We start from the raw sequence: 18,480 nt of genomic DNA, 5'->3' as shown, positions 1-18,480 counted from the left end.
AGATGAGAGGAAAATATCCAAATGAGGACATAGACAGCAATAAAAAACCTGACAGAGCTTCTAAGTAATCCTTAGCTTATCCAACACTACATTAGCATTTTGTGCACAATTAAGAAGTATCATTATTTATTCATTGTTTTTATCACCTTCCTGTCCAGCCTCGGCATCCATTTTACTGGGTCTTTATTCTCAGAGAGCAGGAAAGACTGCCCGATTGTAGCCCTGCTGTGATTGGCTGTCACAGTGGTAACGCCATCGACAGCCAGTCCCACTGGCTCCTGATCATCATTAGAGACCACTAGCTTTTGACAGCTAAGTCACTGTGCTGGTAGCACTCATTGAACGTGCTCTCAGCACAGAAACCTCGGACATCCATGGGTGCATATATGTGGCAGGTGGCTGTTAAATCCCATCCTCTCTGCCACTGTATTATGTGGGCAGTAACAGGTTAAACTAGTTTATTATTTATTGTGTTTATACTAGTTGCTTTATTTGAAGTGTGTCATTGTCATTGAAAGTAAAATATATGAAGCACTGGATTTCCATATCAGTTGTGAAACATGGTTATGTCAAGTCCTACAAGAGACATCATTTTACTATAATCCCTAAGTAATATCCATTTACTGTAGCTAACTTACAGCATTGAAAATTACCTTGATTTAAAATACCAAGTACCATGCTACAAATTCGACAGAGTTGCCCTTTTATTGCCAGTACTGCATATTTCCTGAATCTCTGACTGTATTTCAGAGTCTATAACTTCCTTACTCTCTGTGGTATATACATTAATCACTATTACTCTATATAATTAATAGCAAAGATCCTCTTGTTATGTTATCCTGGAATGACATTTGATTCCAAAACATGGCTAGTTATACATTTCACTGCACTGACATGTCAGCCTGGTGAAGATGAGTCTATCAGACATGTCCTGCCTGTCATTATTGATAAGGTGAATGAATCCTATGACCTTCACAGACCTTTACTTTTGAGAAGCTGGTATACAAATCTTTAAGGTCAACAAATGATTGAGAGAAACCATAAATTGGAAATGAGACAGTTGGAGAACAATATAATGAGTCAAAATGTTTAGAGAAGTGTTGAATATACTGATAAAGGTGTTTAATAGCTGTAATGGAGCTTTCTATAGCTTGCTGGATATTCCCACAAAACACAGTAATAAGAGATTTGCCTTCATAATTTCATGCAGATACCTGCAAGGTGACCAACTCAGTCATAATGAAGTTTGGAGAAATGGGAATGACTGCACATTGGTTGCAAAGCTTGTCCAGTGTGTAATAATGCAGGCAGGCCATAGAATATGTAATTTTCTTCCACCACAGGTGAAAGGTAAAGTAACCAATTCCCCCATCAACGCAGTTAGTTTTGATGGGGGGGGATCCCTCCTACAGCACAGGGAGCCTTACCTGCTGGCAGAACAGAATGATTAGAATAGTAAAGGGCCTCAGCCTTGAACCAGGGGATGTGGCTTAGGACTGGAGTTCAAGGCTGAGGCTGTTCACATTCTTGTACACCTGTTGAGCTAGTGGTGTGTGGTGTCTTTCATCCCCTCATGCTTCACTGCTTTCTGCATCAAGCAAAAGACTGCCTTACATTGCTGTGAGACACTGGATTATTTACCAGCAAAGCACCTTGAGCGTCAATATAAGTAGTTACAAGGTTTTGTGAGTACAATAATTCATGTTGCCAGTTATAGCTGGTGGCACTAGTAATTTGCAAAAAACCCACCAGGCCCATCCAACTGACACAACAAATTAAGCTGGTCCCTGCTGAACTGGCTGAATTTCGATCCATGTATGTCCCACTTAAGCCATAGCACAATGCTAGCATTTTATATTTAGTAGATCTGCCCCATTACATGAACCAGTGCTTGAACATCAGACCATAAATAATGCAGAATTATTGGTGTGACTTTTAAAAGAAAAGTGTGGGATTTCAAAATAACAAACATACATACTCTTCTAGGTGGATGCAGCATCGCTTCACCTCTACTCCAGCGATCACTGGCGCACCAAGCTGTGGAGGAGGTGGGAGTGGCTGGCTCGGCTCTCAGCACCATGCTGAGAGGTTGAGCCTGCTGTCGCTCAGGCATCTGGGTGGATCCCAATATTATAAATACTTTGTCCTTTGTTTCCCTTCCCCAATTTATGGTATTTGGCTGATTCTCTCTTCTCAGGGGGAGGTTTGGTAAAGTGGTGGTCCCCATATATTTGGTACAATCACTCAGCCCATCTGCAACAATATGTCATTTTCACAGAACCTGGCGATGTGGGCTTATTGACCTACAAAATGATTTTTGTACCTGCCAGGACCCCACCATTTGATCAGCATGTAAACAACCAAAGACTTTTAAACAAAAGTCTTTGCTAATAATAAACATAAAAAGGCTGAAGGGTGGGGTTAACCAGGGCAGACTGTTAAGTTATAATTGTATAATACGTTTGTTGACAAGATATGCCTCTGTATGGCACTGTTCTACTAACCACGACCAACGCAGCATCGTTATATTGACTCCTTTACTGCGATCCGAAAGGGTCGTGGCAGCACTTTTTGTTCTTGATGTTTACCTGTCTCGCATGCTTATATGCTTTGACTCTTTCAATAAAATCTTTTATGGGAAAAAAATAGTTATAATTGTATAGCGTGTGGAATTGTTTTGTGGATCTTGTATGATATTAAACGGTTTATGGAAGCGTATATAAATTGTATTTTTTGGATCAAGCTTTTTAAATAACTAAAATAAAAGATATAAGAATTTTCTTTAATTGTCTCATAGTTTCATAGTTTCATAGTTAGTAAGGTTGAATAAAGACACCAGTCCATCCAGTTCAACCTGAGTGAGTGTCTACAATTGTCCCTATCCCTGTACATTGCACACTCACATCAGTCCCTACCCTCAAGCAGCCCACAATCCAAGGTCCCCATTCATATACTAGGGCCAATTTTGGACAGAAGCCAATTAACCTACCTGCATGTCTTTGGATTGTGGGAGGAAACCCACGCAGGCACAGGGAGAACATGCAAACTCCAGGCAGGTAGTGTCGTGGTTGGGATTTGAACCAGCAACCCTTCTTACTGCTAGGTGAGAGTGCTAACCACTACACCACTCTGCTGTCTGCGTTATGGATTTACTTTGCCACCTTAGACGTCACACCAATAATTATTTATTGTTTGAAGTAATAGAAGGGATGTTAGTGCATGATTGTGAAGCCCCAGCTTGATCAGTGCTTGAACTTGACTCTTCAATATAAGGCATTTAATATCTGTACTTTTGGTTTCCTTCTGTCGGCTTTTTGTTCTTGGTCGGGAACGTGTTAACCATATCTTACTCTTACACTTTCACATTACTCCTAATCAGCTCTATCTTTTTACTTCACAGCCTAACAATTCCTTCTAGTTTAGATTCGGTATTTCCTTTGTAAAGCGGGAGTGGTTGTTTTGAGATAAGAGATTACAGAGGGAGCGCAAAAATCATTTGGTTGAGTTAATTGGAGGGCAGAAGTCTTCCTTGTGTTGTGGGTCGTTCGCTGTATTTTGCTGTCACAGACTATATATCTGATGTCTCAGTGTCATCTATAAAATACTCTAAGCATCATGCCCTCTTTCAGAAGTCCTTTCACAGTAAGAGACCTTTCACTGGTAGTACTGGTGTTAATTCCCACTGCTATCAAGGTCAAAGGATATTTATTTATGTAGGGCTAACTTCTAAAAATTTCTGCAGGGTAGGAACAACTATCCATAAGAAATCAATTAGGGTTCCAAGCTTAGAGAGAAATGCGAGCAGCTTGTCTGCTTAGCCGAACAGCATGGGGCCTTGCTGATCAGGCATTCAGTCCCAGGAAAGTATCATGCAGTTCATAGTAATTAATTGCTCTGGAGGGAATTGCTGAACACAGACATAATAGAGAGAGGGATAGGACTATAGAAAGCAAGTGGGAGGAGACGAGGCCGGTCTAGTAAATGGTGCCTGATACATTGCTAATGAATGCCACTGCCAAACACAATATCATCCCACCAATGTCTATAAATAAACCTGCAAATGCTGTGTAGGTTATGAAATATGATGGCATGGATTAATGCCTAGGAATCATTACACCTTTTAGTTTAAGGAAGAGCCAGCCATGTAACGCAGTCAATAAATTATATACATTTCAGAGATATATACAACCAATGCATATATATATATATATATATATATATATACACTGTAAAAAATATAATGGAGTTGATTTACTAAAGGCAAATAGACTGAACGCTTTGCAAGGGAATTTTCCCTTTGCTTATTGAAGTAAAGTTCCACTGACTTCCATCATCCAAATGTGTGCAAGCAGAAATGCTGTTTTGTTTTTTTATTATTTACATTGCACGTGATCTGGTACTCTTTGTAAAGTACATTTTCACCACATTCACTAAGCTAAAGGAAACTTCCCCTGCAAAGGAAACAACCTATTTGCCTTTAGTAAATCAACCCCAATCAGTAAATGTGGGTTCCATTTATTTTATTAATTTATAGAGGACCAGTTTATCCTGTAATTTTTTTTTTTTATATATATACAAAATAGCTTTCTTAATCAATAGGGTTAATTTGGGCTAAATCTCTGGTGTTACTCGTACTCATATTCAAAATATTTTTTGTGGTTTGTCCTTGATATTTCACATGAAAGACTTAAATAACTAGTAACACAAATAGGTTTTTTTTTTGTATTTATTTTACAAATTTATACAGCACTGACACTTTTCCATAGCAAAAAAACATAGCAAAAACACGTAATAATTGTGTAACTGACGTACAAAGAGGCTTACTATGAATTTCCCTACTAGATGCATGCACACAAAGTGCATGGGTCACAGAGGGAAACCTAATGCAAGGGCTCCAAGAATGTTTGAGCTAATGGGGATGAGCAAATTGACCTGGGTTATGTTCTCAAACTCCTAGTAAAGTTCGACCATTGTGAACTTTAATTTGAACCCCATTAAAGTCTGTGAATCATGAAAACCAATTCTGGCCGTTTTCAAGTCTAATGGGCAAGGTGTGGTCAAACAAAGGGCATGGAGAGCTGGGCACTGCCATGTATCAATGCAAAAAAAAAAGGGTGGCCTTAATGTGGTTCTTCCTTTTATGTGACTTAAAGGTTGATGTGAAAAATTAAATTTCCTTCTGTGTTACAGTATGTTTCGGAGATATCTTTAGGCTATATATGGTGTTACATACACGTACAATTCTGACAGTCAGCGTCAGTGGCACAGTAATTGCATATTTTGGATGTGCAATTTATTTCTACATGTGAGTGTGCAATGGTGTCAGTGCTGTATAAATTAGTAAAATAAATACAAAAAAATACCTGTTTGTGTTACTAGTTATTAGGGCCGAAACAACTAATCGATTAATCGACAACTAATCAATTATGAAATGAATCGATTACTATTTTCATAATCGATTAATCGGCCACTAACATAATGGGGTTAAAAAAAATTTAATTAGCCCTTTATAATACAAAAAGAGCAAATCGCTACTGTAAATATTACTTTCACTGTCCCATAGTAAAAAATGAACCCCTTACAGTAACGATTATTTACTCTTTTTGTACTAATTTTCGTTTTTTTAACCCCATTATGTTACTAAACATCTCAGTCCTGGGTCGCACCTCTGTGTTTTTTGGTGCTTTTTGCAGAAACACACTACAGTTCATTTACATGGTTTCCTATGGGACACGTTCACATCCATGATTTTTTCAGCTACTGCGTATTTGGAAAAGACAAGGACTTTTTAACACAAAACGGTGCTATTTTGGTTTTTCGGATCAATACACTTCAATGGAGAAGCCTCGGAAAAGCAATGTAATAATGAGTTTTTGTGGCAATTTGTGTTTTTTTAATCTGCCCAACAACAAATTGGCCAAAAAAATATGTAAAAATGCAAATCGCAGCAAAATTTGCATTTTTTTTTTTTAAGGTTATTAACCGATCAATCGATTAATCGAAACAATAATTGGCCAACTAATCGATTATGAAAATAATCGTTAGTTGCAGCCCTACTAGTTATTTAAGTTTTTAAAGTGAAATACCACGGACAAACCACAATTTTTTTTTTTAATAACAAGATGAGTACAAGTAACACCAGCGATTGAAGTAACACCAGCTATATAAATGAATAAAATAAATGGAACCCACATTTACTGATTGGGGTTGATTTACTAAAGGCAAATAGGCTGTTTCCTTAGCTTAGTGAATGTGGTAAAAATGCACTTTACAAAGAATACCAGATCACGTGCAAGGTACATAAAAACAAAAAACAAAAAAAAAAAGCATTTCTGCTTGCACACATTTGGATGATGGAAGTCAGTGGAACTTTACTTCAATAAGCAAAGGGAAAATTCCCTTGCAAAGAGATCAGTCTATTTGCCGTTAGTAAATCAACCCCATTATATAATTTACAGTGTGTGTATATATATATATATATATATATATATCACTTTTAAGTACACAATGGGGTTTATTTACTAAAGCTAGAAAGTGCAAAATTAGGCTCACTTGTGTATAGAAACCAATGAGCTTCTAACCCCAGCTTGTTTAATGAATCTTTGGTAATAAAACCTAGAAGCTCATTGGTTTCTATGCAGAAGTGAGCCTGATTTTGCACTTTCCAGCTTTAGTAAATAAACCCCATTGTGTACATAAAAGTGAGGTATGTCTGTATATATATATAAAATGTATCTGTTTGCTTCAAGTCTCTCCAAGGCACACTGACAGTGTATATGACTGACTATAATTATAGCACTGTTTAGAAACACTGTATAGTATAGCAGCAACTATCTCTCCCTGCAGACACTCTGTGGTGCTATTTACTGCAGGTCTCCTCAACACACACTGAGAAAATGCTGCTGAGAACACTGACTTTTATAGGGAGGGAGCTAGAACATAAGAAACCTCCCATTATTGGCCCTTCTAAGCCACCTTACCCCAATTCAGAGGCCAGGAAGTGCATTATTGGTATTTGTTTGCTGTAGCGGTGAATGGCTGCATTACCTATAGGTACTGTAAATAGCTCCTAAACAGGTGCCGTTTATTGAGATATTTACTGTATACTGCACCAATGATGTCATTGGTGCATGTGCCTGAAGGAAACAGTCACTCGTGCTATTTCTTCAGAAGCATGTGCCGTGACCGGTGGCTTATGAGTTTAATGTCTATATATGTTGTCTTCATGTTGATGGGTTTTAGAACGAATGTCTACAAACATGAACTCCTTTACTATCCGTATAAATTACAGTTGTAAAATAACAAAGCGATACACATTTCACAACAAAAACTCATATTTCATTTAGTATTGGTAATTATGATAATCATTTTTTTTTTTTACTTTTATTTGAAAGAATCTGGTACTAGATATTGGATGACTTTTGGTTGCTGTATACCCCTAAATATTTTTTTTTGGATTGGGCCAAAAAGAGACATCTGAAACTTAGTAGTTAGACATCCCCAGCCACAGCACCTTGTATTAAAAGTAATATTCAAAACAGATTATTTGCTTCATCAGAATACTGGTTAACTGATATAATGGGAGACTGAGGCTCTGCTAAATTCATATTTATTTATTTATGACTTTAATAAAATTCTCCATAAGGATGTACTTGTGCAATAGTAACTTGTAAATGTAATGTAAATTTCTTTTAACATTTTAACATTAACATTTTGTATATGTTCTGTTGCTTTTGTTTATTATTTTCCTTTTAGTTTTAATTTTGTTTTCTGTTTTTCATAGTTACACAGTCTAGAGGGGCCCTTGACAACTTCCAGAGGTTTTCAGCACCATCAACATATCTACCTGTAAACTATCGAATAACTACAGCAGAAACTGCCTTTCTCATGAAAGAGAACAACCAGGATTTTATGAGGAATTCTAGCTTGCAATCAAGGGTAGAGACTTTCTTCGTTCATAAATCTCGAAGAACTCCAATATTGAATGCTAGCTATGGACCCTTCTTTGCTGAGCGGGACATTTCAGAAGACCTTCTGTTGTCCTCTCAGGTATTTGCATCCAACAAGTTTACCTTTAACTGGAATCTAAAAACGTATCTAATCAATGATAAAGTATACCCCAACAAACCAAAAGTCCAAGTTCTATTCTATATTGCTGGCAGAGACTGGGATGATTATAGTGACACAGAAAGGCTTCCATGTTTAAAATTGTTTGCCTTTCGAGAAACCAGAGAGGCAAAGGGGAGCTGCAGGTTGCAAGGAATTCTTGGATTATGTGTAGCAGAACTTGATTTCCAGCCCTCCTGGTTTACCTCACCCCCTGTTGTTACAGGTCGTAAGAGAAACCAAGAGCAGCCCGATGGTATTCCTGTGGAACTTTACTATAGCATACATTCAGAAGAAGCAGAGTGCACAGCTGAGGAAGCAAGGAAAGGAAATTCCATTCGCCCTGGTAGAGACCAAGGGGAAGATTCCCTTTCCCACCTACAGAGGATTGCCACTATAACAATATATCGTAATCCAGAAAATTCTCAGCTTACAGAGCTCAGGTTGGACAGCAATGTTGCTCTCTGGCTACCATCAAAGCCTACTAAACAAGGGGAAATCTTACATGTATACATCACAGTTGCTAACAATTCAACATTGGATCAGTTTACACTAAGGTATAGTATCTATATTTTCTAATAATATATAAAACACAAATCTGTTTGGTGGAAATGTTTATACAGTGCCATGCAACTACTGACATCCATCAATATCATCCTATATTAGACATGAAATTCGTTTGGGTCCAAATGTAAATTCAGACACATTTTTGGTTATTGGGAAATTTGGATGTATCTGAATCTCTGAATGAAATGGTAACTAATGTCATTGCAACTTGTATAATTTTGTTTTGTATATTAGTTTTCTAACAAATTCCAAAATTTTGGGTTAGATTCCTATTTTTATTAGCCACGTGGGGACAAGGGCATCTTCCCCACAACCCTGGGCAGTGGTTGTGGGGGTCTGCAGCTGGGGAGCTTATCGGAATTGGGGGGTGTAGGGCCCCCAGATCCTGCCCCCATGTGAATGAGTATAGGGTACACAGTACTCCTATCCATTCACCAAAAAGTGTAAAATGTGAATAAAGACACAGCACAGTTTTTGACAATTCCTTTATTTACCTAAAAAAAAAGGAAAAAACTTGTGTTGTGTCTTTGTTCACTTTTTACACTTTTCTGGTAAATGTGTAGGTCATTTTCATTCACATAAGGGGGCAGGGTTGGGATCTGGGGGCCCCTTGTTAAAGGGGGCTTCCAGATTTTGATAAGATCCCTACTCGCAGACCCCCACAACCACTGCTACGGGTTGTGGGCAAGAGACCTTTGTCCCCATCATCATGGTGACAAGGTTGTTTGGGGTGCATGATGAGGGCATGTGGCCTGATATGGTTTAGGAGGGGGGGGCTGCTCATTTGTCCTCACCTTTGCTGGGTTGCATGCTCAAAAAAGTGTCTGGTATGGATTTTGGGGGGACCCCATGCCATTAAAAAAAAAAAAATTGGTATGGGGTTCCCCTTAAAATCCATACCAGGCCCTTTAGGTTTCGGGGGGCCCACAGTGTTTTTTTCCTGATTTTTTTCTATTGCCAGTATTACATTTCAGCTCTCAGCGGAGAAGCCGCTGACAGCTAATGAGTCATCAGATAAGGACGTGTTCACACAGAATTCGAATTCGATTGTTCATTTTTTGACTCTTCCAAATTTGAATCATTCTGAAAATTTGGAATTCACTAGAAAATTTATGAACTAAACTAAATTAAACAAAACTAAACTAAATGAATTCCGAAATGAATCAATAAAACAAAATTAGTAATATAATGAATCTATATGAAACAAAACACATTTTTCCATTCTGCACATGTCTATTCTATATTGGCCATCTTCTGTTGCAGTGGTAGAATATTCTGCTTGCTTCTGTAAAAAAAAATGTGGTGGTAGTATACAGATCCAGAATTCATGAAAATCTGTTCATCTAGTTAAGGATCATCTTTTTTTTTGCTCATACAGAGCCAATGTGAGGGTATGCGCATGAGGCTTTCATTGGAGGTTTTTTTGTTGTTCATGAAAGTAGAAAAGTAGAAAATTCCATAAAAGTAGAAAACTTGCTTGCTCTAATTAGGACATAGGGAATGATCATTGTTCTTTCATAGTAAAAGGTAAGAGAAATGTGTGTTTGCTAGCTATTATTATTCTTAATTAGATATCATGAGGTTTTGGACCATATTTCGAATTGGGTCTCAGCAGAGTTCAGCTTTTCCACCATCATCACATTGCATTTTCTGATATAAAAGCATCGATTACAATTCCTGACAATAGCAGAATTACATGTATTGCATATGTGTACAATGATAACAGAATCTGACTTTTCCAAAACACACAGATAAATATATACTAATACTTTTATTGTAATAATTATTGGTATTATGACAGATATAATTATTTGGTGACATAGATATAAACATTCATAAATAAATATTAAGTACATGGTCAGTAATTGGGTTGGTCACAGCTTGAGCATAGGCTGTGTGCTGTGTGTGTGGAGTGAAGGATTTATAAACATGGTTTAAACATTTTTTCTATCTTAATATATACAATCGGTCTCCATTTGCCCCTAGTCAAACCTGGAAAGTCCCACCGGAGATGTCTTTACGTTTTTTTACTGCCGTTTGTCTCTAAAAAAATGTTTTTGCTCAAAATGATTGATTGAAAAAAAAATGTTCCCCTCTTTATTTGTGTTTGTCAGTCCCTTTTACAATTCCGACCTTCACAATATCCCTTTTATTAACAGTTTTATTTATATTAATTTTGCTCCTGTGTAGCTTTCTTAGTGATATGCTCATCGGATTTCTTAACCAAATCAGACACTAACCACCAATGCCCGATCTTTTTACATTTCTTAGGGCATCTCCTATGTTTATAGACAAGTTCCTCTCATCTTAAATTAAGATGAATTGCTTTAATCTATTGATCTGTCTTTGGTGTAGAGTTTGATATCCATTTTTTGCAATATAAGTTTACGTGCCATGTACATAGTTTTCAGCCACATCACTTGTACCTCCTCTGGGAAAGTATCTACCGGCATAATCCCTAACAATGCTACTTTTAGATTGGGCTGTACTTGTGTAGAACACATGGAATTCAAAATATCAAATATGGATTCTCAGTAGCGGTGCCGTTTGTGGTATTGCTACAGCATTTGTATGAGTGTACCAGTACCGTTTATACATCTTGGGAAATTAAATGTGGTTGCTTTACCCCAAGAGTACAGTTTTACCGGAGTATAGTGAACTCTGTGAGTAATGAATATTTGAGTCATACATTGTGCAGAGGATAAGGATACCTTAAATGCATTTTTCAAGGCTTGCCCGCATTCCTCATCACTAAGTGTCTCTACGTCTCTTTGCCACTGTCCATAACTAACTTGTGAATTGATTCTTCTTATCATTTTAAAAGAAGAGTATATATTTCCCATTAGTCCCTGTTTATCATCTCTAGTAGTAACTGCTATAGTTAAGAATAATGAAGGATTATAGTTTAATATAAATGTCTTTGTTTGAGACTGTAGGGCATGTCGTAGATGTAGATATTGAAAAATAATTTATTAAGCAAATTATATTTCTCTGCCAGTTCATCAAATGATATCAAAACATTATTATTGTAGAGTTGGCAAAGAAACAGAATGCCTGCCTTTTTTGATAACTCAATTTTTTTTCGCCACTTTCGCCACTTCAGGCAGTTCTGGATTATTCCATATGGGCATATATTGTGTGTAACCCTCATACTGAGTTTCTTGTTGAACAGTGGTCCAAGTCCTATGTAACAAGTAGAATGTAGGGTGTTTGTGTTTGTTAAAAAATTGATCGGTAACTATTAACTGCATTAATGGATTTATTGGAATTTGGGAAAAATTATTTGTTGTATAGGATCCTCACAATCTATAGTGTTCCATCCATTTAATTGCTGAAGTTGAGATGACAGATAATAAAGTCTGGCATTAGGGACAGTCAAACCTCCTTCATCCTTAAGCAGCTGCAAGGTTTCCAAGCTGATCTGAGGATGTTTATATCTCCATATAAGAGCTCTAAACAGAGTATCTATTTGTTTAAAGATTTTCCGTGGTAACCAAATGGGGCAATTATGGAGCAGATATAATAATTGTGGCATCCAAATCATTTTTATTAAATTAGCTATACCTATTGTCAAAGGTAATTTTCTCCAGATTTTTCCCACTTGCCCAAGCCACTTAAAGTGGTTGTAAACCCTTACAACACACTTTGACCTACAGGTAAGCCTAGATTAAGGCTTACCTGTAGGTCCAAGAAATGTCTCCTAAACCTACACGGCTGTCTATGGCACATGCACCGTAGACAGCGGCACACAGGCGCACTGAGCGCGGCACCGTCAACGGTGAATATGCCGCGCGTTGCGGCTCCCGTGCGCATGCGTGGGAGGGACGTCATCGCAGCTTCACCAAATGACAGCGGCGGAGCAGCGAGACCCACCGAGAAGATGGATGCGTTGGACTACAGGGGACAGCGGTGACATCGCAATGCATAGTAGTCTATTATGCTTTACCTTTGCAGGGAATGAAAGAGGAAGTCAACTCATCAGGGTTTACTTCCTCTTTAAGTAGTGGGGATAGATTCCTCTCCACATTGTACTTACTTGTGATGTTATATGTACCCCTAAATATTTAAATGTAGCAACTACATCAATGTGGGAGGCAACAATTTGCAGAGTCACCAAGGGGTCCATTGGTAGGAGTACTGATTTGTCCCAATTTATCTTAAAGTCAGAAAAAGAGCCATATGTTTTAATTAAATACATTACTGCCTCCAATGAGCACAAGGTATCTCCCAGGAATAAAAGTGTATCATCAGCATATAACACGATTTTGTCCTCTTCTATAGATCTACAAAACCCAGTAATATTTTTTGACAAATAGAAGCAGCCAGTGGTTCTAAAACTAAAGCAGACAACAAAGGTGATAATGGGCATTCCTGTCTTATTCCTCATTGCAATGAAAAAGGTGCTGATATATGTCCATTTACCTGCACCTGTGCCACTGGGTCAGTATAAAATAGTTGGATCCATCTTATAAACTGGGGTCCAAAACCACATTTTTCGAAACAATACCAGAAAAAGTCCCATTCTAAGCTATCAAAAGCTTTAGCCGCTTTAAGCGACAATATAGCTCTATTATCCAAGTTTTCCATTGGAACCTGTATGTTAAGAAATAAACTCTTTATATTCACTGCTGTGGATCTATTTGGGATAAAGCCTGATTGATCCTTATGCACTATCTTGGAAATTATTTTTGTCAACCTAGTAGCTAATGCTTTTGCCAATAGTTTCACGTCTGAAGTAAGTAATGAAATTGTACAACACATATAAATGCGCAACCAAAATATTATGAATAAATGCCACATAGGTGTTGAAAATTAATGCCACAATGTAGTTAATAGTGAAACAATTAAATTAATGCCACAATGTGATTAGTAGTCCATAGCAGATACCACTCTGTATGATCCGATGGAATTGGATTGTTCAGAAAATATAACAATTTCTCCATTTGCCCCACATTTCAAGAGGGACAATCAAACAACAGCCAAATAATTTGAAAGACCAAATGGCTGCTTACCAGATCTGTTGGATCTCAGGTTATAGAGATCATATAAAAGTGTGCAGGGATCAATTAGCCTGGGACGGTGTGTTCATCCATTCATCCGATATCCGAATACTCTCCTCCAGAGACAACTCTCCAACTACTGCAGTATGCTTCCAGGGACCTTTGACAGGGTAACATCGCTTATTATTATTATTATTATTATTATTATTATTATTCACTAATTATACACTATTTAAATAGCACCAACAGTTTGCGCAGAGCTTTACAACATTGGGGGAAGACAGTACAATTACAATACGATTCAGTACAGGAGGGATTAGCCCTGCTCATTAAAGCTTACAATCTAGAAGGGAGGGTCAAGTGGAAGAAAGGGTAGTAGCTGTGGGGGATGATCAGATGGACAAAATTAAGATACAGTTATTAGGTGTGGGTAGGATAGGCTTCTCTGAAGAGGAGGGTTTTCAGGGATTGTCTAAAAGCTAATACAGTAGGAGATAGATGGACAGATTGGGGTAAGGAGTTCATAGGCTTGGAGAGGCTCTTGAAAAGTCCTGGAGACGAGCATGTGAGGAGGTGATGGGAGAGCTAGAGAGCAGGAGGTCTTGAGAAGAACAAAGAGAATGATTAGGTTGGTATTTTGAGATTAGGTCAGTGATGTAGCTGGGGGCAGAGTTGTGGACTGCTTTGTAGGTAGTTGTTAGTATTTTGAATTTAATTTGTTGGGTGAGTGGAAGCCAGTGAAGGGATTGACAGAGAGGAGTAGCAGAGACAGAGCGTTACTGCTATACAAGTTTTAATAGAAATCAACAAAAGCTGATGAGATCTACAAAGTTGTTCGTACAGTTTCAGTAGGAGAAATTTGCAATTCCACTATTTATGACATTGGTGTTTGGGATTTTATGATTGCAGATAAGAGATGACCTGTATTTTCCCCATCCTCAAAATAAGGTTGCTGAAGAAAAAATGTTTCTGCTCTGCTTTTTTTACGAGAGATACCAGAGTTTATCTGTTGTTTTTGTATCCATATCTGCTTTGTTTCTTTAGTAGGGTTCCCTATATATTGAAGTTCCGCCTTTAAAATGTCTTCTCTCACTGTATCTTCCCAGGCTCTAGACTTTTTTTTTATCCTAGATATTTGTGACATGGGCAGGCCTCCCATATAAGCCTTTAATGAGTCCCAATAGATCTGTGAATATGCAGTGGGCTTATTAATAGTGCCATAAGTCAAAATATGGTTGATTTTCCATAAAGTGCTAGTGTGGGTTAAATTTAAAGTCGACTTAAGGACCATTGGAGACCATTGGAGAATGATTGGATAATCCTCTAGCTGCATATGTAACTTCAGATATGACAGGTAACATCGTTGGTGAAACCAGTGCCATATCTATTCTAGATAGAGTCCCATGGGTACTAGGGAAGCAAGAGAACACTCTCTCTTTAGGATGATGCATTTTCCAGAGATCCATAAGGCCTATCTCCTGGATAAATCCAGAAAAAGCAGCACATACTGAATTTCTCACTTTCAAGCTCAATCTATCTAAGGAGGAGTCAAGATAATTGTTAAAATCTCCTATTATTAACCAAGGAACTTCCATTTCATCAGATGTAAAGTTCTATAGCTCTTTAATTGCCTCTGATGAATATGGGGATATATATATATATATATATATATATATATATATATATATATATATATACAGTGCCTTGTGAAAGTATTCGGCCCCCTTGAACTTTTCAACCTTTTGCCACATTTCAGGCCTCAAACATAAAGATATAAAATTTAAATTTTTTGTGAAGAATCACCAAGTGGGACACAATTGTGAAGTGGAACGAAATCTATTGGATAACTTAAACTTTTTTAGCAAATAAAAAACTGAAAAGCAGTGCGTGCAAAATTATTCGGCCCTTTTACTTTCAGTGCAGCAAACTCACTCCAGAAGTTCAGCGAGAATCTCTGAATGATCCAATGTTGTCCTAAATGACTGATGGTGATAAATAGAATCCACCTGTGTGTAATCAAGTATCTGTATAAATGCACCTGCTCTGTGATAGTTTCAGGGTTCTGCTGAAAGCGCAGAGAGCATCATGAAGACCAAGGAACACACCAGGCAGGTCCGTAATACTGTTGTGGAGAAGTTTAAAGCCGTATTTGGATACAAAAAGATTTCCCAAGCTTTAAACATCCCAAGGAGCACTGTGCAAGCGATCATTTTGAAATGGAAGGAGTATCAGACCTTGCAAATCTACCATCCCTCTAAACTTTCAGCTCAGACAAGGAGAAGACTGATCAGAGATGCAGCCAAGAGGCCCATGATCACTCTGGATGAACTGCAGAGAACTACAGCTGAGGTGGGAGAGTCTGTCCATAGGACAACAATCAGTCGTACACTGCACAAATCTGGCCTTTATGGAAGAGTGGCAAGAAGAAAGCCATTTCTCAAAGATATCCATAAAAAGTATCGTCTAAAGTTTGCCACAAGCCACCTGGGAGACACACCAAACATGTGGAAGAAGGTGCTCTGGTCAGATGAAACCAAAATCAAACTTTTTGCCCACAATGCAAAACGATATGTTTGGCGTAAAAGCAACACAGCTCATCACCCTCAACACACCATCCCCACTGTCAAACATGGTGGTGGCAGCATCATGGTTTGGGCCTGCTTTTCTTCAGCAGGGACAGGGAAGATGGTTAAAATTGAGGGGAAGATGGATGCAGCCAAATACAGGACCATTCTGGATGAAAACCTGTTGGAGTCTGCAAAAGACCTGAAACTGGGACGGAGATTTATCTTCCAACAAGACAATGATCCCAAACATACAGCAAAATCTACAAAGGAATGGTTCACAAATAAACGTATCCAGGTGTTAGAATGGCCAAGTCAAAGTCCAGACCTGAATTCAATCGAGAATCTGTGGAAAGAGCCGAAAACTGCTGTTCACAAACGCTCTCCATCCAACCTCACTGAACTCGAGCTGTTTTACAAGGAAGAATGGGCAAGAATTTCAGTCTCTCGATGTGCAAAACTGAGAGACATCGACTTGCAGCTGTAATCGCAGCAAAAGGTGGTTCTACAAAGTATTAACGCAAGGGGGCCGAATAATTTTGCACACCCCACTTTTCATTTTTTTATTAGTTAAAAAAGTTTCAAAAATCCAATAGATTTCGTTCCACTTCACAATTGTGTCCCACTTGTTGGTGATTCTTCACAAAAAATAACATTTTTATATCTTTATGTTTTAAGCCTGAAATGTGGCAAAAGGTTGAAAAGTTCAAGGGGGCCGAATACTTTCGCAAGGCACTGTGTGTATATATATATATATATATATATATATATATATATATATATAAAATTAGTTAAGACATATGACCTTCTTTACATAGGGCAGTACACAAAAATATATCAGCCCTTTGTAACCCTGTGTACCTACCTACAGGAGAAATCCAATTCATTTGCTAGCAATATAGATACTCCTCTAGAATAAGTGGTATATGTAGAATGATATTGTCTTTTCTTTTTTCTATTGCACTGATTTCAAGTGATTTAATTTATGTATGTTTAGATGGGTCTCCTGATGGCAGATAATAGACGGAGACACTTGTTTCAGTGTAGCAAACATGGCTTGCATTTTCCTGGGTCACTAAGCCCCCTAACATTCCAAGATACTAATACTTACATATTGTTCCTATATTGACCTTTTGGGACATATCCTTGGAAGTAGTATTTTTTTATGAACAATACCAGGGCACTTATTTAAAGTGCTTTGTAGGAAGCAAATTTCAATATTTATTTTAACCAGCTGACAAACGCATAGACAATATCTATGTAGAGCATCATAAAAAATCCATATTCATAAAAAATAAACAAATAAGACAAAGAATCCCTCAAACTTGTGCAAATCATATGCAGTATGTTTCCCTGATGAGCTACCCCCACCCATAGACTTCCTCTAGATGGCTCTGTATGGAAAACCACAAAGTGCACACCTAATACATTTTTACCATCCTCTAACAGAAAACCTATAAAAACAAAACCTACAACCTAACACATAACCCTAGATACCAAAATTGAAAACTAACAACCAAACATTTCCCTCAGGAAAACAGTATATAGAATCCATTCAGGGGTTAACTTAACACTGGACTCACTCCTCCTCCCCCCCCCCAAAAAAGACATGGCCAACTCTCAAAAATAGAGATAAAAACAAGAGAACAGGGTGGTAATGCTATGCAGTTATGGAGCCACATCCAGTATTAGAAGCAATAGAAAATCCCCCTATGGTGTACTTTAAAGGCACACTAAGTTAAAATTGAAAAGTATTGAGAGTTTTATAGTACAACAACTATTTATTCATAATTAAACATAGTAACTAAAATATGCATATAGAATATATAAACAGTTCATAACATTGTCACCATATTCTGAAAAGACACATATGAAATCCTCTTGCACCCACGTACAGTTTTCTCCTTCAGGCGTGTATGAAGAGTAAAATATATCTATAACATAGTTGAAAAACAATAAATGTCTGACAATATAAAATTGTAATGAAAATAACGGTTGTGAAAATAATTAACGAGTACACTTACATATGTTTTTTTGGTGACAGGGGGATTCAACATTCCATCATATTGTTTGTTGGCTCTCTACTTCAATAGCATACGTATCAGAAGAGGTTTTTTAAGACTATATGGTGTTTCAAATCACCCAGGGAGCTGATTCCCCACTCCCTCCAAATCCCACAGAGGGGGAGTGGCCAGGAGAACTCACTGGGGCCGGAAGTGGAGGGATCCTGCAATAAAAGGCAT

The 18,480-nt window shown here is 37.7% G+C and overlaps 1 protein-coding gene across 1 annotated transcript in view; it reads left to right on the top strand.

Moving 5' to 3' along the window:
* TMEM132C (transmembrane protein 132C) overlaps window positions 1–18,480 on the top strand; it is a 774,065-nt gene that overhangs the window by 224,890 nt on the left and 530,695 nt on the right. Inside the window, exon 2 of the mRNA XM_077461819.1 lies at window positions 7,784–8,663. Coding sequence (XP_077317945.1) covers window positions 7,784–8,663 — 880 coding nt within the window. The remainder of the gene's footprint in view (window positions 1–7,783; window positions 8,664–18,480) is intronic.

This window comes from Lithobates pipiens, unplaced genomic scaffold (genome assembly GCF_037356315.1).
Source record: "Lithobates pipiens isolate NorthernLeopardFrog02 unplaced genomic scaffold, aLitPip1_a1.2 Scaffold_3, whole genome shotgun sequence".
Taxonomy (NCBI): Eukaryota; Metazoa; Chordata; class Amphibia; order Anura; family Ranidae; genus Lithobates; species Lithobates pipiens.
The sequence above is the reverse complement of the archived record's forward strand: the minus strand, read 5'-3'. Positions and strand labels throughout refer to the sequence as shown.